Source organism: Colletes latitarsis, chromosome 11 (assembly GCF_051014445.1).
Source record: "Colletes latitarsis isolate SP2378_abdomen chromosome 11, iyColLati1, whole genome shotgun sequence".
Taxonomy (NCBI): domain Eukaryota; kingdom Metazoa; phylum Arthropoda; class Insecta; order Hymenoptera; family Colletidae; genus Colletes; species Colletes latitarsis.
Window position 1 is genome coordinate 28864242 of NC_135144.1, and position 21993 is coordinate 28886234.

Here is a 21993-nt window from a genome sequence, read left to right on the forward strand (position 1 = left end):
ACACAGAAAAACATTCGGAAAGGCACCCTCGAGCAAGATGTCATGTACGGCCCTAAGTGCCGTAGCAGTAGTCGGTCCCAACCCTCAAGAGTTTAGTTTACGACCTCGCTATATTTTCGCCCGGACTCTACCGTAGCGTGCGTTTTATCGGCATCCGGCAATTTTCGACACTTCGAATTACGTGATAACGTATAATTGCGAACGAGCAAAAATGTACGTTCGATTCGAACGACGGATAATCAAAATGTATATTCGACCGAACGGTAAAACTTTTGTTTCAATAAGTAACGGACAAACGGTCGTTCATCTTTTATTCATCGTTGGAGAATTTCTATCTGGATTAGAATTTTGCCCCGTCTCTGAAGCAAACGTGCGTGTGTGCATGGCGGAGGAACGAGCGTGTGCGTGTGCGTGCGCGTATAAAAACAGGACTGCACCTAGATCAGGTACAATATACACACCTCTAGTAGGAAGTGTCGCGCATCGAGTGCTCGCAGCGCCTCCGTAATTACTCCCTCGTTTTCCGTGATACAGCGATAAATTGACTTGTCCTATGGAATTGCACTCGTTTCTTTGTGTTTCCTTCGCCTGGCTAGAAAGTTCATCCGCGCCAGCTGCACGCGGATGAACAACCGGGGACAGAGGCGTTCCTCGACGCGTTCCTGGTACGGCGCTCGCCGTGAACGACGGTCTTTCGGCGGCCGACGAGCCTCCTTTTCGATGGCATAGTCCCCTTCGACGACCGATTATCGAAGCCACCGCCGTATATCCCAATACTTCTCTTCACGGGCACATGACTCGCAAACGGGCCGTCCACCGTCGAGACACAGACACGATTCGTAAACTGAACACACGTATTTCGTTTCACTTTGACACACCGCTCTCGAGCATCGTTTTCCTCCCGACTCACGCACGAGACGAAACAGCAGCCGACCCCGTCCACCGCAAGCGCGACACACACGTCAATTCGATCGACGCTTCGATTCACCTGCACGATAAGGTTAACTTGCGAAACTCGCACCGACCATTTCTCGTCGCTCCGAACCGCTAGCCACGCGAAATCAGAAACGCGCGATCGAACGTCTCGAACATTTTCCACGACATCGACGCGATACGCTACGTGAGTGGCACTTAACGTTCACGATACAATACGATACGACACGGTACGGCACAGTAACATGGCGGCTCAACGGAGTCGAGCATACCGACGACAACCGACTCCGCGGGGAAAGCCAGCGGACGTCGACGAACAGTAACTTTCGATGCCCGTAACGACACGCTTGCACGGTTTTTAATATTTCAGATCCGAACCGTCGGGAAAGAAATGTCAAGAAATGCTACTTTCGCGCCCGCCATTATTCCAGACCGTCTTCCTTTTCTTTTCGCCTCTCCTTCCCTCGCGAAACCACCTCTTCTTCCCTATACTTCAAACCTCTCCAGACCACCGTTTCCGCCCCACCAATCGTTTCGTTTCTCTTTATCCACCGATTCTCGGTTCCTCTCTTTCCTTCCTCTGGCCATCCCCTCCACACCTCTATCAAACTATGCACGCGCGACATCTACGTCTGCCGTACCGATAGTCGACAGAATATTGCATCGGTCGTCGATAACTATGCACGCTCAACGAAATCACAGACGAAGTATTCGAGTAGACCTTTCACCCGATGTATTTTTTCGTCCCATTTTTCTGGGGCTCTAGAGCCCCATTACCATTTTCGTGTCACTCGCAACATTACCAACAGATTTAGAAATGAATTTCAATCTCTGCATAGTCAACTCACATGTATTTATGCACACGTTACAACTGTCTGATCATCAATACTAATTCAGTGAATAGTTTCTCAACTGACGAGGACACTAAAATCACTTCCGAATTTTTCACTCGGTATGGCAATTGTTCGAACTGATGTACGAAAAGACACGTATTAACAAAAATTAACGAATAGAAAATGAGTAATACTACAGATACGGAGGTTATAAATATGTGTCTTGATAAATCTAAAAATTGATTTATAACAGTGTTATCAGACGGCAGACCGGTGCCCAGAGTAAGCTTACTCCTCCATTTACGCACACCAATCCACAGCCATGTGTAGGTGAGCTTAGGTGCTTTGGACAGCTTCGGGAATTCAAGAAAGAAAGCGAATATGAGTCTTTCTTTCTTGCTTTCGAAACAGCTAAAATCCGATTTGTGTCAACCTGCGTACGATTTTGAGTCTAAGCTGCCCAGGCATTTTTATTTCCCAATCCATGTATATCTATTACACATAAACGAGGTAAAGAATTGACCTATCGTTGTATCATGAGTGCTTTATAACATGAGATACACTCTTCCAAAGTGGAACAAAATGTTAAAAAGATCATGTAACATTTACATCAAATTGTAAGGGGATCCTCGTAAGAAAGCTTTAATCTTCGTAATGGTTTTAATGGGTCGATGATCAACAATGACTAGCTTATGGTCACTGGTGGTCAACAGTGAGGTTGACCATCATCAAGGTCAGCAGTCCAGTGAAGATCCAGAAATGGTCAAGAGGTGGGACCAATCGAAATAGGATTGTTCTCTAGACCAAGCGGTTCTTAACTCTTCACGTTGACACTGTCTCCCCACTCTTCGACTTCCCCACACGAAGACTACCGCTGGACAAATTCTTCAGTACCCCTGGAGCATCCAGGGGGAACGGGTCTCGCGGGCCTACGCCAGGCCATTCGTGGAGCGCTGACCACTGGGGGGACCAGGAGTGACCAGGACTGACCAGGACTGACCAGGACTGACCAGGACTGACCAGGACTGACCAGAACTGACCACTACTGACCAGTGCTGACCAGTGCAGATCCGTCAACTGACCACTACTGACCACTACTGACCAGTGCCGGACCGTGATGACCACTGGTAAGAACTATTTAAAATTGCTCTCCCCACTTCTATTTTGTCGTTTGATACCAATTCAACGCTTTTGCTAAATTACGAATCGTTTCTTATGTTACAGCTGGACCTCTGGTGCTGCTTCCTTGGTAATGGTAACTAATGTTCAACAAGTAGTAAGTTCACTTTACTTGTTTATATTATTATCACAAAATTGACCGGTTTATTTTATTTGTTTGGTCATAATTCGGTGTTGTTTTACTGTCCGGTTTTATCTCGTTATTATGTTTTCCTCTTCTATTTCTACTTCTGACTTATTTTTTCAATTGACATAATTGTGTTGGATCATGTACCATTTTTGTTTCCATATTATTTTATGTATTTTGTTTGTATATTATTTCATGAATTTCGATGTCACTAATTAGAATAAGATTTTTATTCTTATTCTATTTCGCTAAGATATTTTGTTTCATTCTTGGGTATTTTTATTCTTTGATTTCATCGTGGGATTTTCAATTCTGCGTTGGATTTTCAATCTTTATTTCTGTTCGCCTTTGAAGTTTCTATGGTTCTTCGGACAATTTTTGTAATCATTCGCTATTTTACTTTGACTTTATACTCTCGTTACCCAAGTATAGGTAGAATACTTTGTTCCTAACATGTGTAAATTTTGTACCTTTCCTTAGGTAGGTCTAGCATCGAGAATCTTATAGATTCTCACTTTTAGGTACATCAGCACGACTAATTATTCCATCGCTTCGTCTAGTTTGCATGGTGTTTATTAAATTTCCTTTCGTATGTCACTAATATGGGTATCAATTTTAGTTTCAGATTATTCGCAGGGACATCGAGGGAGTACGCCACATCCGCCGAGGGACATTTAATTCTAAGTCGGTTAGATTTAAGCTTCGTCGCGAATCTTAAAATTAACGTCGAAGATTTCTTTATTATATGTATCTCCGCGTCTGTACCAAGCAATTATTAAACAAGTAGCTTCTCGTTCTCTCGTTCCCTCGTTCTTAGCTTCGGTCACCGCTGTTTCATCGATTGAAACATGTGATCGGCCGTGTATCTGGTCCGAAAGATCTAATCGCCTTCCCTTGGTAAGCTTGATTGAGGGAAAACGGCACTTCGCTGGAAGGTGTGGAGTTTCCGTATTCTGCGGAAACGCATACCTTCCAGCGGAAGTCGACCCTGTCTCAGGTACTCTCTCTTTGTCAGACAGCCTAAGTCGGGTCCTTCGGGCTCCCGGCGGGTTGCGTTGGAGAAATGGAGACCTCGATTCGGGGTTGCAGTTCTCTGTTTTCTTGTTGAGATCGAGTTAGCAAGGGCAGTAGGTTCGATCCTCGGATCCGCTGCACGGTACAGCATCGTGTCGCGTCGCGTCGCGTCGCGTATCCCACGATTTAGCTTCATCCCTCTTTTTAACCACATAATTGCTTGGTACAAGGAACTTTGTTTCCTTCTATCGTCCGAATTTTAGCGTCAACTTGACTAGACTTGAGCTTCGACGTTAATTTTAAGTCCCTAATGTATGCGTCTCCCAATGTTACCAAGTAATTATTTAACAAGTAGCTTCTCTCGACTCGTTCTCCCGTTTCTTGCTTCGGTCACCACTGTTCCGTTGAACGAAACATGTGATCGGCCGTCCAGTTTGTCCGAAAGATCTAGTCGCCTGCCAATGATAGATCGATTTCTAGAAATAGAAATCAATCTACCAAGGGTAGTGTTGATTCGATCCGAAGATCTGCTGCACGGTTCAGCATCGCGTCGCGTCGCGTCTCCAACAATTTAGCTTCATCCCTTTTTAAACAAAATAATTACTTGGTATTTAGACTTAAGTCTTTAGTGTAGCCGCGTGTCCTGCCAAGTAATTATGTAACAAGTAGCTTCTCTTTCACTCGTCTCCCGTCCCCTCCGATCACCACTGCTTCCATGTAGAAAGCAAGTGATCGGCCGATTAGCTGGTCCGAAGGGTCAGTTGCCGTCCTCTAGCGAGACGATCCAAGGGAAAGGGTATTTCGGCCGCAGAGGGGATCAGGGACTGTTCCTGTCTGCGGTAGCCCCGACTCAAGATCCCTCTCTCTGTCAGACATCCCGAGTTGGGTCCATTTGGCTCCCAACAGGCTGCTTGGGGGAAATGGGGAACCTGTGTCGAGTGCGTCGATTCCCTTCCCCTTCGATCGGACTTGCCAAGAGGCAACGAGCTGGCCCTTTTGACCTCGCTATTCGGTTCGCGTCTCTCGTTCCTTGCACTATTGCATGGTGCATCGCGTCGTATCGCGTCGTGTCACCTACGATTTAGCTTCTTCCCTCTTTTAAACAAAATAATTACTTGGCATGACTAATCTAGTTTCTAAGGATGTGAAAGGGAGATCGATGGAACTTGGATTCCATCTATCTCCCTTCGGGTCTCCACTCGCAGCAACCTCCTCGTGGTGAGACCTGGGTAATATTATTTAGCGTTTAATTAATAATCGTATCACTCTTAGCTGGGTAATGCAATTATTAATTAAAAACTAAATAATATTAGCGAATTGGCTGCGAATTAACAATTGTTTCTTCTTTAGATATCAAAGAAAATTATACTGAACTTAAACTCAATCGTTATATTTTAGTTGTTACGTTATAAAAAAATTGGTTGAATCAGTGCATGCCTCGCTTCTTGCATCAATTTGCGTTAGGAATACTTGCAACCAAAGCTGAATCAGTGCCAACTGATTCCCTGAGCACACACCCAACAATACATCCTTCAATTACTTTGATTTGATAGCAAAATGAGAGGCATTACTATAGCTTGTGATAGAATACGATGAAAATATCAGACGAAAAGTGAAACTTTTACTTTAATCTGCAACGATTCCATAGGCAAAGATAGCCAAGAATATGGAAAATGAGATATATGACGACCATGAGTACTATGTCCATCCAAATGTTGGCCTCGTCGAAGTCGTAGCGCCTTAATACTCCGAGTCCATCGGTGATGCAGGGCAACTCAGGATCAATTGCTTCACAAGCTACCATTCAAAGAAACGATCAGTCGCTAAACTGTAATTTTTTGTATTCATGGCATATGCAATATACAATATTCACCAACTGTTGACCGCGCTAAAGAATAAATAAATAAACATCTTTAGAATATTTTCACTTACATATATTGTGTATCCCGTTCCACTGGAGAATGGTGAGCGCTTCGCTAGAGTGCAGCAGCCAAGAAATGTACTTCACCCACCGAATGTACAGCGGTAACGATCTTGAATCATACCAGTCATTAATTGACGCGTGTTCAGTTCACTTTGCTTTCATGAGCATTTATCACCGTATTCTTTAGTTTTCTCGTAAATCAGAAAAATGTGATAAAGAATATACCCGAGTTTTAGAAAAGGGCCCATAGTGATCATCAGAATATAATCGAAGGGCACCAAGTACGCCATTGCCAACGGCACGCTCTCGAACGCCGTCGAGAAAAAACATCCTGAAACGCGAGTTTCATGGCATAAGTTCTCATTAGCGATGATTATTAGCGATTAATATACAAATTTACCACAAGCTGTCGATACATTTATCGTAAGTAGAAGTACGAGTAGTGTTAATACAAATGCCTCTGCGTTGCTCCTCAATCCAGCTAACCAGTATATTATCGACACGAATAGCAATGGCTCCACTATCAATCCGGGTATCTGAAATTCGAAATGTTTATTCTTTGTATCCCTTGAGTTCCACATTGCACGATGAATTTTAACAAATTTGGGATTCCTTACACCTTAAACATCGAAAAGTTTGCTAATATTACTTGCCAAAGAGAGTATCCGTGCGACGTAGTAAAGATGAATCGGATACATTCCAGCTCGATACTCTCTCCGAAGAAGCGGTAACTCCTGCGGTATCAAAGCGAGCGTGGCGTACATCGGGAAAAATGCATTTTCAGATACCAAAATGAAAATCACGCCCTGCGTAGCTTGGATACCCAACTGATCGGTGTTCACCGAACCCACGAAACACAGTCCAGCGATTAAAGCTACGCTCTGTAAAATTTACGATGGTATATGTATAGTTCACGAACGAATCTTACATTTTTATCTGTTTTTCCCAAGTTCGAACGCATAGGGACCTACCACTTTCTGAAGTATTCTGATGGTCTGAATCGACGGATCTCTCAAAACTTGCAAGAAGTTTCGATAAACCAACCAGTAGAGCCTCGAACAATATCGTGATCCTCTCTGTCTGCAACAAACCATTAATAAGAATGTAGACATCGTGCAAAGGGAAATGGATCTTCATCGATTACTCACGCGATGGATTTAGAGTCGAGGAGTAATTTCGGCGTTGACTGAAACATCGAAAGAGAAGGATAAACGTGTTAGGAACCGTCTTAAAATAATGACAATTACAAATACTTTAACACATTTCTCTCTTCCTTTCGCAAAGCCTTCTGGGGATCCGTCCCCTGATCGAGTGATCTGTTTTAGAGAACACTTGATATAATAGATGAGCTTCTTACGTTCGAGGAATTTCCCAATTGAATTTCTTTCATCAAGATATAATCGATTTCGTCCGACGCTTCGCTGGTCAGAAAGACGTCGCATACTTTGCGTGCTGTTTCCTCCCCGCCATTTTCAGCGCTGGGTCCAGTAGCCACAATCGCTATTAGAAAATCAGCCGGATTGTAATTCCGTGGACACTCATATCCCTGGCTGGAAAACAGAGGAATTAATTGAAAAACTAAACCTTACATATATAAATGAAAAGGTCGGTCGATCGCTTGCGAGAGGAACGGTCCCTCTGGTGGCAAGTACGGGAGATCATGGACCCCACACTACTAGTATTTACTTTAAACGTTCAGACTTTCAGTTTTCCTGTGTACCATCATCGTGCAACAGTATCATTAATACCTACCTCGCGAAAAATTGTGCCGCCCATTCGGTACGACCGGCAAAAGCCACTCGACCTTCCGCTATTAGGATTATTCGATCGAACGAATCGAATATAGCAGAACTCGGTTGGTGTATAGTGCATAGTACTGTTCGTCCTTGAGCAGCGAAAGTTTTCAATTGGGAGACCAAGGAATTCGCCGAATGGGAATCCTGACCGGTGGTTGGTTCGTCCAAAAATAATATTTTCGGATCGATCAGCAGCTAGAAAAAATATAAAAATTTAGTTGTTAGAAATTGGGCCTTGAAAGTGGAAATTACGTGCGACCACAACATGGCCGAGTTTAAACTCTGAAAGACAAACGTCTTGTATATCAAGCGTGCAGACGATGCTGTAACAAATTCCAACATCTCTATAAATAAAATGCACAAGATAATACAACACGATCTTCGATTGTATGTAATTTATATTGCAGACAGACGATACGTTTCTCGAAAAAATGTATTCCAAGAACGCAGAATGTTCGACAGGATACTTTATATGTTGTGTAACATAATACATAATATAAAAGGCGCCTAATTAGATTTGCGGTAAGGAATTTTTTTCTCGAAAATGATTAGGATTTCGAGAGTATGTCTATTGACCAAAAATGATTATAATTGACCCCCGCAATTGAAAATAATTTTTCCAGAACGATTTGAAATTTTTGAATTTAATTGTTAATAACTTTTTAACGAAGCCTCCATTAACAAATTGGTATTCTTGATTTTCGTCTTATTTTGGCCTCTAGAATCCCTCGTTAAAATGTTTCCCAGTGGAAAAGTGAAAAACGAAATGTATTACATATCGTACTTCTGTAGCAAAGGCCAGTCTCTTCTTTTCGCCGCCAGATAGTACTTTGTCGTCGACGCCATTGCCGATTTTCGTGTCGCGTCTGCTCGTCAGGCTAACGTCTTGCAACAAACGGTTAATTTTTTTTCGAATGTCCGACACTCGCGTGCTTTCGTCGAGTTTCATTCGTGCCTGAAACGTTGCAACAAATCGAGAAGAAACAGTGACGAGATAAATTCGTAAAATGAATGTCTCACCATAAACCAAAGGTGTTCGATCACCGTCATAGTCTCGACGAATATGTCGTCTTGATGCATGTAACCACTGTTCACCATCATGTACGACGAATCAACAGGGACACCATTCGCTCGTATGTCGCCATGGACCAGGAGCTCGGCTAGAAGGAGCCCACGTAAACATTACGTATTTACAACAAGGTTTTAAGGTTATGAAATCAAAACTTTTACATACATCGAATGATAGGAATACTTACGTCCAGTACGAAATGCTAGTGCCGTCATCAGTGAGCTTTTACCAGCTCCGCTAGATTAGGAAAAACCAGATCCGTATAACGTGTATAATATAAACGTTAATTACAGTTAACACAGTTGGGCGTTTAAAAAAGGAAATGGTCTCAAGCTGCAAGCACTTGCCTATTACAAATGTAATAATTTATCGCGTATAAAAATGCTGTGAACAACTTGCCTCGCACCGATGATCGCTGTTAGATCGCCGGGTTTCGCCGCACCCCGCACTGAAATCGATCATCGACCGCAAAGTTATCGACCATCTGTTCGATCCAATAAATATTTCTTCTATCTACGACCGAGGTTTCCATAAAAATCAAATCACACACCGTTGTCGATCAGTTGCTTGCTCACGTTTCTTCGTCCACGATCCATCGCGTACACCGATAGCCCGCACCAGGAAAGCGTCATCCCTTCGAACTGGATCGTTTCCGGTTCCCTCAAATTCTCGTAATCCCGACGGGACCACCGACTCTCCCCAAAAGCGTTCATTCTTTTCGATAATTATTACCCTTTCAGACAAACAGAATTTTATACGTAATCTTAACAATATCTATACAACGTTAAACTATAGTATCTTTACATACAGTTCAAAGTACCATAGGATGTGTAACTACTTTTACATTAATTGGATATTTATCAATCGGCTGTGACTTCAAATACATATACATACAGGGTGTTCAGCCACCCCTGGGAAAAATTTTAATGGGAGATTCTAGAGACCAAATCAAGAATATAATTTTCTTAACTGAGGCTTTGTTAACAAGTTATTAACAACTAAATTCAAAAATTTCAAATCGTTCTGGAAAAATTATTTTCAATTGCAGGGGTCAATTACAATCATTTTTGGTCATTACACATACCCTAGAAATCCTACGCACTTTCGAGAAAAAAATTCCTTACCGAAAATCTAATTAGGTGCCTAAATTCGACGAAAAAAAAAAATTTCAAATCGTTCTGGAAAAATTATTTTCGGTTGCAGGGGTCAATTATAAACATTTTTGGTGAATACACATACCTCCGAAATCCTATCCACTTTCGAGAAAAAAATTCAGTACGAACGGAACTTCAAACGTTAATAACTTTTTAACGATGCCTCCATCAACAAATTGGTATTCTTGATTTTCGACTTATTTTGGCCTAAAATTTTTCCCAGGGGTGGCCGAACACCCTGTATATGCAATAAAAGCAATCAAAGGATACAATTTAGTATTTATCTACAAGGATTTTATTACTGAATGTATGCAACTGTTTCATTTTGTAAAAATATGGAAACTTTTGAATCATTGCTAAAATATTACCAGCCAGTCGAAACTCTATTTTATTTTCACTTGTATTTCGATTCGATCTTCGAAAGTCGGACGATGGAATACGACCAACCGACCGATAGAACCGAGTCGCTCCGCAAACGAGATTGTTACTGAATTCAGTTCGCAACAGCTCTTGCCCTGTCACTATCCTTCCCCTTGTACCTTCTAGGACAGGGATTATATGTACTGGGACTGCATTTTCGCTTGTACGTATCATATGACAAATAGTCGATTTATGAAAACAATTTGACATAGTAAAAATGTAGCTTTCTTTCCTTTATGTATACCGAGCATTTCTTTTGGCCTTTGATCCTTAAATTAAAATGTTTAAAGAATGTTATATATTTTTAAATTTATAGCGTATTTATAGCAATATTCATCACAGTCATTTGATAGTATTTAAACGACTGAATTATTCGATTTTAATCAAATGAAAAAATCAACGTTTCGACTTCTTTGTTTTGGGTCCTCGTTAAGAACTAAAATTTGTACGAGAAAACGCTTAAAGCAATAAGACATGGACACCACTCTGAACATTTATTGTAAAATACATAAATTTGTCTCGCAGTTCTCTAAAAAATAGAAGACGAGGGGGAGACGAGAAACGGGGCCAGATTAGACGTATTACAGTAATCGAAGAAGGAAACCCTACACGGGTCTCGCGCAAGGATTATGCGTCGTAGGAATTCTTTGCTTCGTTCTATGTATTTATGCTCTTCTTACACGGTGGGGTCATTCCACGCGAAATCAGTTGAAAATAATGCAGCCGATTTATTGTCTACGCCTACCGGTCGAGTCAAAACCGTCGCGTCAGATCCACTGCGTGGATCAAAATTCGCGTTAGACGGTGTTATCGAACAAATGCACGTAGCACGTTGTACAACTGCTATTTCTTTTCTTCCTCTGATATGCGCTCGCACGGTATGAGTAACAACCGGTTTGTCAAAGATATTGGAGCATATGCTTGGAAGGGGGTGGCGAACGACGGTGTCTGTTGCCCGCCATCCGCAAGAGAGACTCGTAACCCGCAAAGAGGTAACAGGAAATACCGAGAGTTCGAATTGCGTTCAACCTCGGCTGTCCCGTTAACTTTTCCTCGTCTTTTTCTTTCGATCATCGTTTTCACTCCCTCTCTTCCCCCCCTTGTGGTAAAGGAGTGTCACTGTTAAGTATATAATTCCTCGACATCGATCGCTTATGGAATCGGTTGAAGTTCCATCCGCGTAACAACAGCACTAACGCGTCTGCTTTTATAAACTAACAACGTTGGTCAAATTTTAGTTACGAATAACGAATAAAAATGTTGGATTTATTCGTAAAGCTTCTTCTCGTGGCTTTGCTTGCCTGAGTATAGGCTTCAGGGATCCGTTATTAAATTATAATTTGGAAATTAATTTTTATTCGCTATTCGTGAATTTATAAGGAAGTCACAAACACAAAGGTTTTGAATGTTATATTAGTAATTACTCCAAAACAGATGATACAAATTACGAGGTCAGCATTGATCGTCAATGTACTAGGTTCAGTGTGCAGGTACAGAGAAAGAGAAACGGCGTTTCTTTGCACAGGATCCGAAGTAGATATTCGTAATTTCATATTACCCTGCTGGTTGTGCGCGGCCACCAGTATGGCGGCAGTGGCAGAGGCAGTTGCACTTGCATTTATATGTATACTAGATAGGAGCATGAATGTTCTGTCCCCGCGAGTACCGTGACATAAAGCAGAGCTCGTTTAATTTGTTAACGATCGAAATATCAGAATATTCGATCTTCAAGTATATAAAAAATATACTTGCATACATACTATTAATATACATTACATTAGTAAAATATGTCTTCCATTATTTTCAAATATCAGTACAGATATTTATATCTAGGTATATAAAAAATATATTAGGTCGTCCCATAAATTCTTTTCGCAATTTGCATGCTCCGTTTTCACGAACATCTTTTACCAACCAGCGAATAGGTGATCGAAAACGCCGCAAAGATGGCGTCAGATATTCCGCCATATACAATCCAGAGGAAAGCTCTGCCTACCTAGACAGATTCTTCAAGCTCCCATCTGTACGTGCTTGTGTCCTTTTTTCTCCCCTGTTTTCTAGCTCCGTTTAGTGCGTCGAGTTTTCGAAAGCAGAGCAAGAAATGCTAGAAAACGGAACACGGCGATTAAGGAGAAGAGGCATATAATATCCGTCCAGAAGTGCTCCTAAAACCAAAAGCAGAGTTAGATATAGGCTCTGCACTTCGAATTAACCCTTCCGCAGATTAAATTCATCTTGTGAAAAAATGAGTATGACTCGCAAAAGGGTTAATTTGGAAAGAAATGCCCTGTGTACCTCTTTAAAATTGTATATTTGTAGAACCATTCGTCCAGACTTTGGGCATGTTGCGTTGCTTCTTGTACACTCTATAGTCTCCACTCCCGACCATTGATTAATGAGAAGCGCTTCGTTGCCATAACGAAACCAAGACAAGTACGAAAACCATTCAAAATAGAATGGAATGGATCTGTGACATTTAATGCACACAAATTTAAATCGTGGTATTTTTAGAACTTTATATTATATCCACTAGCTCTACTACAGTTTATGTATATTTGTGAGTTCATTATAGTTTAATATTTTGAATTGTAGTGCTTACGCTGTGTTCAAAAAGTATCCACCGAATAATAGAAACGGTATTATCACCGGGGGTCCGATAGATAACGCCATAGATAAGCTGCTGCTAATGCAGGATATCAAGTAGCCTAAAAATATTAAACGAAGACACGGTTAAAGACGAGGTCTTGCGTTCCTCTAGCGAGTTCCATCGATCTTACCGAAAGACGTGGAGACGTTCGCGACTAATGCAACAATACCAGCGGTAATGAAAAAATGATCGATCCCTGGTTGTAGTCCGATCATTGGATAAGCAATGATAGTGAACATTAGTGGCACGGCTACGAAGACAGGCGCTTCGGCCAATGTTTTACACAGGAAGTAGACATCTGTACGATACATCCCATTTCTATGTTCGCGCAAAAATATCGGCAATTCCGCACAGAAAACCTACAACGCAGAACATACGAATCACTTTCATTCGTTTTCTGATTTACGTGTGATTTATGCGAGAGGAATTCTTACGTTTATAACGGCAAAAACGTTTTGGAACGTCATGTTCGTAAGGAATATAAACAAAGCACCATTAATGTTCATAACGCCGTCCTGATCGAGCCGCTGATTGAAATAAACGATTCCGACCAACAGCGACACCATCTAAGAAATAAATTTAACATTTCGTGACATTGTATTTACGCTATACGAAATCGACCTGATTCAATTTCATATAACTGGAAGACTACTATACGCATCGAGGTGTCACAGAAAACATTGTCCATTTCAGGCCACTTTGCTTCACAGTTATTTTTAAATCGACCATCTAAAATGAAGTAGACCTACGACAGTCTGTAGCAGACGAATTTTAATAAGGATCGGTTCCTTGATCACCGATAACCAAGAACGCCAGAGGACCGCACGGAACTGTTCGCACCAGCTTGCTTTGTACGGCGATCGGTTCTCGTGATTCTTGGAGTCCCGCAGCGAGTCTTCGAATTCGCCGTTCGTCGCCTCCGCCTCCAACGCGATTTTAATGCCCTGATCGCTCTTTTGAAACGCGTCGCAAACCGTGTTTATCGCATGATGGCATGATGCCTCGCGCCCCGGCACGACAGCCAACATCTGCACGAAGTAATCCGCTGGATTGTAGTTACTTGGACAAGCAGCGCCTAATCTGAAAGTATCGTTCAGTCGTCTTGGATCAACGATGCAATTACACACACATCTGTAGAAAAATTTTAACGAAAGCTAAAAACGATCGCTTGGCCAGTCATGGTAGATTTAGTGTAAATTCTCGATTAAACGTGAGCTGCTCTTACTCACGTTTCAAAGAAAGTGCAAGCTTGGAGGCCCGTGCCCATGAAGGCTACCCTTCCCTCAGCCATCAGTAAAATTCGGTCGAAGAGGGCGAACAATTCCGAAGATGGCTGATGTAACGTGACGACGATCGTCTTGCCACGCGCTAATACATCAATGTTGTTCTATCAGCGTTGTTTGCAAAAAGAGGATCAATAGTAACAGGCTCCAATTTCAATAAAATTGCTATAGCATGGCAAGTTTGTAATGATGAAAACCATTTACACAATATGAAAAGTGTTTTCTTTATGAAAAAGGTGTTCTAGAGATGTTAGCTATTATTCGTATCAGGTAAGTACTACAATATTCCCTAGTCGTCTACCACCCATTACCAATTTTATTAAATTCGGTGTCTGTCACTATTGTCTCTGCCGTTGTTACGTGGATGGTTTCTTTTGCAGTCCATTAGGCGAGGTATATCCCACCGTATGGATACAAGACGACTCACCAGCCAGAGCCTTCAAGACAGAAACTACTTGATGCGCCATAAATGAATCCAGACCCGATGTCGGTTCGTCGCAAAACATCAATGGCGGATCTGTGAGAACTTCGGACGCAAACGACAGCCTCTTCATCTCACCGCCAGAAAGACCTTTTATTCTCCCTGGTTGACCAATCACGGTATTTCTACATTTTATCAGAGCAAGCTGGAAGAAGAATTACAGCGATAAAACAATAGAAACAAGAACGTAAATGTACCACGACAATGGTGGTATTTACCTCATTGATCACTTCGTTTACTCGATGGATCCTTTGTGCCATAGGTATCCGTCGATCCATGCGCACCATAGCCTGAAAGAGAAGATGCTCCTTAACGGTCAAAGTGCCGAGAAATAGGTCGTCCTGTTGCACATAAGCGGTTCTCGATGTTAGTATCGTGGAGGAAACTCTTCGACCATTGGCCGCCATTACACCGGACACGGTCACACCGCTACTCGAGCGAAACGTCAACGCATTCAATAATGTTGTTTTTCCGGCGCCAGAAGATCCCATGATTACCAACAATTCCCCTGGATAGGCTACGCCACAGACTGCAATAGAATTTTCATATGATCACACCACACGTATTCAATACCGACACTGATACTGATAAAAATACTTGTATCGATGCAAATACAATACCGATATTGATACAAATACTGACGCTAACACTGCTACCGATGTAAATACCAATATCAATACCGCTATTGGTATCGATACTAATACAAAAATAATTACCGATACCGATTTGAATACCGATAAAAATACTTGTATCGATGTAGATACCAATACTGATACTAATACTGCTACAAATATAGTTATTAATATCGATACTGATACCGATATTAATAACATATTAATACCGATACCAATATTCTAATACCGCTACTGCCGATATCAGTAATAGACTAATACCGATGCCGATACAAATGTAACTATCGTTACCAACATCGCTACCGATACTGATATCGATACCAACAACAATGTCAAGATTGTTAACGATACCGATACTATTACCAGGCAGACGTAAATACTAATACCGATACGAATACTAATGCAGAGGTAAATACTGATACCGATATCGAATGTACTACGAAAGCATCGCAGTAGCTAGTAAAAGCTTCGCCTTGGTCGTTTCATCCGGTCCGTTACATTTCTTTCGCATAATTTTACAAATTTCTCTCGTATCATTTCCCCAACTTTAGTTAACGATCTCATACCATCTTTCAATAGATGTCTTCGTTCGATTAATTTCTTCCTGTTAACGAACCATCGGTTAAATAGTTTGTCGTCCCTTCTAGAAACGTACACGTTCAAATCGCTCCAGGTGTACGTGATCGACTCGTTGGCGGGGTTTCCAACAGGACACGTGGACGCCGATTTTTCAGCAGCGTTCGATCCAAACGTTTCGGAACTCGTTCCACGCGATGACCCGTCCCTTCCGACGGCTTCCTGCGATCAACGGAAGGCATAAGAGAAGCATAGCGACAGGCGCCGCGGATATATGTATTTCGTCCGCTGGTGGAACATTTAGAACAGAACCCTGAAATCGTACAATGTGAACAAAACGTTCGTACAACCTCGCGACAATTTTATTTTCCCATTCGTCGCGATCGTGCGTTTACGTAATTCGACCGGTTTCCAGGAAATCATGACTCGAATCATCGATAAAACCTTAGAGAAAGGTAGAAGGAAAAGACGTTGGAAGCCACACGCATGATCGGTAACCCTCGTCCGTGAATTTAACGAAGCCAAACGTTCACCCTATTTCCGTTGTCGAATAGTATCGCACGTACCTCTATCGAGTTACACCACGACGCAAACCGACGTGCGAATATCGCGACGGACAATATGGAAATACTTTGAAGATCGTTTCTTACCAATGAGATCGTGTCGTACGAGACTGCATGCGACTTCCGGCTGCAGGCGGACAACGCTCTCGTGGAAATCAATGGTTCGGTTTCTTCCGTGGCAGTCATCTTTTCCCGTAGTTCGATCCGGTCCTCGATCACCGGCGTGCACGATATTCCTTCGAATCACTCCACCGAATCATGTAGCGTCGATTCGTCGACGCGACGGTAGAAACCAATCAACGAATTCGCGTGGACATCTTTCGTTTTCAACTGGATCGTGTCCGATACATGGCCAAACGCGACGTGACGTCTTCCAATACCGTATACTCGGAACGAGAGGATTTTCTGTGCAAGCCGTCCGTCTCTCGCGGCGTAAACAACGCGTGTGCCGCCCGGCGACGTGCTTTTCGGTGTTTTGACGGATGACCTTCCGATGCGTCGCGACCGCTACACTCCGTGCACGCTTATAGCGCTACGTAACCTCCGAGGGATGTTCGAAAAAGACGCGTATCGAAAAGATTCGATTCGATGCGTTCTGCACGGTACATGACGACGAGGCAGAGCTTAGGTGCGACTTAGCCGCAAACCAAGTACATAACATTCTCGGATTGCCTGTTCTCCCACCTATCGTTCTCCGTCCCGCGCCACCGTTCGTTCTTTCTCTGCTTCGCGTCAACTTATGTAACGTGACTCCACCGATCCACGAGCTTACCGACAACGCGGCCAATAACGAAGTAAAAGAATCTACAAGACGGCCTTGCGTGCATAATCGTGTCCGTGATAGCCATCCTCTACCATCCCCTTTGTTCTCATTCGCGTCTCAAACCGTGCCATTGCAAATCGTTCGTTTCACTATTCTTTTTCGTTTATTTTTCTTTCCTCTTTAACTGTATGGTTTTCCCAACTTTGAAGCATTTTCTTATTACGGAATAAAATCATCTGCAATATCAATTTTTCCTAAATATGTTTTGTTTGTACGAGATGTTCGAATGACTGGAGCTCGACGATAGTTTTGGTAATAGGAATCTAGCAGAAGTAAATTTCGTCCCAATAAACGGAGTTCTACTGTATCGATACGTAATTATTTTTCTTTTCACAATTTGTCTTCCAAAGTTTTCTGGATGCATCTCGAACGATGGTTGCAACACGTAAAGAAATAGTTTCTATAAAATACCAGCTTGATTAGATAACGAGAAAGCATACCCCAAAGACCTTGAAGCTTATGTATAAACTTATGATGCACGTTTTACCGTTAATCGAACCGAACTCGTGATTTATAGAATTTATTTTCCATTTTGGAAGTAGGAAGTACTTTAACTGTTCTAAATTCACAGCCATTAGCTCGGTATTATCTGCGACGAAAAATGCTAAAGCATTTATGATTATACAGGTTCTGCCACCCCTGGGATAAATTTTAATGGGGGATTCTAGAGGCCAAAATAAGACGAAAATCAAGAATACCAATTTGTTGATGGAGGCATCGTTAAAAAGTTATTAACGTTTGAAGTTTCGCCCGTATTGAATTTTTTTCTCGAAAATGCGCAAGATTTCGGGGTTATGTCTATTCACCAAAAATGATTCTAATTGACCCCCGCAACCGAAAATAATTTTCTTAGAACGATTTGAAATCTTTTTTTTTCGTCGGAAAATTTAGGCGCCAAATTAGATTGTCGGTAAGGAATTTTTTTCTCGAAAGTGCGTAGGATTTCGGGGGTATGTGTAATGACAAAAAATGATTGTAATTGACCCCCGCAACCAAATATAATTTTTCCAAAACGATTTGAAATTTTTTTTTTTCGTCGAAAAATTTCACACCTTCTCGAATTTTTTTATAGAATGTGGGTAGGATTTCGAGGGTATGTCTAATGACAAAAAATGATTGTAATTGACCCCTGCAACCGAAAATAATTTTTCCAAAACGATTTGAAATTTTTTTTTTTCGTCGAAAAATTTCACACCTTCTCGAATTTTTTTATAGAAAGTGGGTAGGATTTCGAGGGTATGTGTAATGACAAAAAATGATTGTAATTGACCCCCGCAACCGAAAATAATTTTTTTAGAACGATTTGAAATCTTTTTTTTTCATCAAAAAATTTAGGCGCCAAATTAGATTGTCGGTAAGGAATTTTTTTCTCGAAAGTGCGTAGGATTTCGGGGGTATGTGTAATGACCAAAAATGATTCTAATTGACCCCCGCAACCGAAAATAATTTTTTTAGAACGATTTGAAATCTTTTTTTTTCGTCGGAAAATTTAGGCGCCAAATTAGATTGTCGGTAAGGAATTTTTTTCTCGAAAGTGCGTAGGATTTCGGGGGTATGTGTAATGACAAAAAATGATTGTAATTGACCCCCGCAACCGAAAATAATTTTTTTAGAACGATTTGAAATCTTTTTTTTTTCGTCGAAAAATTTGGGCGCCAAATTAGATTTTCGGTAAGGAATTTTTTTCTCGAAAGTGCGTAGGATTTCGGGGGTATGTGTAATGACAAAAAATGATTGTAATCGACCCCCGCAACCGAAAATAATTTTTCCAGAACGATTTGAAATTGTTGAATTTAATTGTTAATAACTTTTTAACGAAGCCTTCATCAACAAATTGGTATTCTTGATTTTCGTCTTATGTTAGCCTCCAGAATCCCAACAAAGACAGAAACTACCGCAGACAAATATCGTCCTTCCACGAGAAGAAAGCACAGCGTGTTTACATCCCTACTCTTGCTGCAGTCCGCTGATTGGCTGTCACCGATCTTCGTCATCGTTTTCGACCAATACCTGTGAGTCAGCGGACTGCAACAAGAGTGGGGATATAAACACGTTGTGCCTTCTTCTCGTGGAAGCACGGTACGTATTTACAGCCAAACTGTCTTCTTCTTAGATCAGACCAACGAGTTAATTTGAGAGAAAATTTCTATTTCTGAAATATAACTAAGAAAATTGATTCTTTATTTCGTTATCATTATCATTAATAACGTACGTATCCTACGTTTCATTTTTATTGATACAGATTGACTATTCCCGCCATAATGAAACCTACTTACGCTAGATACACATGAGCGTTGCGTCGCCGTTACGACAGCAAAAGATATGAATTTTACTGTCGCGTGAAAACGGGTCTTAAACTCGTGGAGGTATCTACGGTCATTTCTATTTATCCATAAATAGCGTTACGATTTAAATGGATGATGCCCCTAATTTTTCAGTTTCATTAAACTAACCGAATACCTTATGTTTTAGAAGTTCGATTATTCTTTCTTAAATTTGTTTTCTTTATGATAGATATTCTTTTTTCCATCTATATATAATTTCATATTGCTACAGTTCCTTCCAATATTGCACATTCTACGTTTATTATATGTTTACGCAAAATTCGTTGAATACTTCATTTTAAGAATCCTTCGTAAATTATAAGGCTACATAACATATTGATAAGCACACCTCGATGATTATTAATTCGCGTATAAAACTAAATGACAGTATCGAACAGCACCTCAGTTTACATCTTTCGTCATAAATGAACAGTTGACTCGACACGTCACAGTCGCAACAATTGGAACGTTACAAGCGATTTGTTGTGGTTTTAAACATATGTATACGTTAACTGTCTTGATTCCAGCAACGGTAGGATCTTTCCCCCATTATTAAATTGACGCAATTTCGTTCGTATAGTTTTAAATGGTTTTCTATTTTCAGGTTAAATACATTTCGTGACAATTTGCGAGACCATATGACAGATGGTGTAGAGTAAGCTTGAAGAATATCGGTTTCAAGAAATTTGATACTGTTTGGTTTACAATGAAGGTCAAAACTGACTGCATTTAAAAATTTGTTTTGCAATAGAATGACTATAAAAAGTTACTAATGTACATATAATAAGGTGCCTTATTTGCTAATTAATGTAAAAGAAAGTTCATTCGGGCAACGATTAACAATGGATGTAAGTTTATTGTTTCGAGCCAGTGTGAAGACGGTAAGTCTTCGTAATAAGGATCTAGGGTTTCCAACCAATACCCAACCTTTGAAGAAGACTAGAAACAAAAGTCCTTTCTTTATAAAAGCACAAGCAGTTGTAGTACAAATTTCTAAATTACACGAATTCTTATTAGAAAACCGCAAAGCATATTTGAACTTCTCCAACCATTTGTCCTATGTACCTAGTATGAGCGATGCTGATCGCGACGAAATAGATATCGGAGCACAAAAGATAATGACCACTTGTTCTCAGTTGATCAAGGATTTGCGAAGAGAGATCGCGGACGCAAAAGTTTCCCCGCAGAATTTAGAGCATAGGGAAATCATGTTGCTGTTGATAGAAGAGTATCTGAAAAATGTTTGCAAGATTTACTCGGAACAGAAAGCAATGCGCGTAAAGAGAGCGATGGAAGTAAGAAAAATAGCTAAGTTAGAATTAGAACCTAAACCTGTAAAACGACTGGAATTTGAAATGAAAAAATCGAGTTTGAACGCGGATGAAAAACTAGAGGAAAAAGAGAGTAAAACTGATTCTAATGACTCTAGTCCTATGAAAATACAAGAAATAAACGGGGACGTTAATTCGTTGATGTACGAAGAAGAATTGTCGCCCGAAGATATACAGCTGTTCGAAGCGGAAAATGAACAACTGTACAATGAACTTAACACGATCACGGAAGAAGTGAAGCAAATAGAGAGCAAAGTAGTACATATAGCTGAGCTTCAAGAAATATTTACAGAAAAGGTTTTAGACCAAGATAAAGATTTAGATCGTTTAATGACGACGGTCGTTGGATCGACGGAGAACGTGACCGAAGCTAATGAACAAATTAGACAAGCTATTCAACGGAATGCAGGGCTCAGAGTATCGATACTATTTTTCCTTTTAGTCATGTCGTTTTCTCTATTGTTTCTAGATTGGTATAATCCTTAAAAGAAAGAAGTATTTTAGTAATTTTATTAAATTACTTGTACATGCACTCAAAGGATGTTGTACATTATTGTGAATACTAATATATTGTTAGTTTTTAAATGATAATGAACAAAACTTTGCCAAAATATGTCACTGTATTTTATCCCCAAAACATTTTACATAATAGCTACATCTTACATAGTAAAATTTGTAGTATATGTATATATTTACTTATATACACACATTCGCACATGTGCACTTGCCGCGTACATTTTTTAATCGTTTCGTCAATATTTGGTTTAACAGAAAGTCATTCTGTAAATTAATTACGTAAAATGTCGAAAACGTTCGTAAGATACACTCTCCAGTATCTTCTTAATTAAAATTCGTTAATCCTACCTTAATTTGAAGTATTTATA

The 21993-nt window shown here is 40.8% G+C and overlaps 3 protein-coding genes across 7 annotated transcripts in view; 1 reads left to right on the forward strand and 2 right to left on the reverse strand.

The window, feature by feature from the left end:
- The window catches only part of Rhogap19d (Rho GTPase activating protein at 19D), a 28434-nt gene extending 26972 nt beyond the window's left edge, over positions 1-1462 (reverse strand). For all 5 annotated transcript variants that reach the window (XM_076777698.1, XM_076777699.1, XM_076777701.1 and 2 more), the window contains exon 1: positions 462-1462. The gene's annotated coding sequence lies outside the window, so the exon portion shown is untranslated. The remainder of the gene's footprint in view (positions 1-461) is intronic.
- A 4245-nt stretch (positions 1463-5707) lies between these two features.
- On the reverse strand, positions 5708-17408 carry LOC143348448 (ABC transporter G family member 3). Its single transcript, XM_076778647.1, has 26 exons — positions 16719-17408; positions 16059-16290; positions 15079-15389; positions 14807-15005; positions 14326-14464; positions 13846-14176; positions 13531-13662; positions 13227-13455; positions 13049-13154; positions 12745-12916; positions 12512-12614; positions 9634-9649; positions 9426-9589; positions 9275-9323; positions 9063-9112; positions 8827-8966; positions 8591-8761; positions 7763-8001; positions 7368-7560; positions 7159-7196; positions 6982-7090; positions 6664-6891; positions 6411-6546; positions 6236-6341; positions 6019-6119; positions 5708-5883 (listed from the first exon to the last, which is right to left on the reverse strand). The coding sequence occupies exons 1-26, from the start codon at positions 16815-16817 to the stop codon at positions 5708-5710; spliced, it is 3969 nt and encodes a 1322-aa protein (XP_076634762.1). The 5' UTR covers positions 16818-17408.
- A 2405-nt stretch (positions 17409-19813) lies between these two features.
- Syx18 (syntaxin 18) lies at positions 19814-21729 on the forward strand. Its single transcript, XM_076777712.1, has 2 exons — positions 19814-20310; positions 20383-21729. Exon 2 carries the CDS (start codon positions 20621-20623, stop codon positions 21593-21595), a length of 975 nt encoding a protein of 324 aa, XP_076633827.1. The 5' UTR covers positions 19814-20310; positions 20383-20620; the 3' UTR covers positions 21596-21729.
- The last annotated feature ends 264 nt before the right edge of the window (positions 21730-21993 follow it).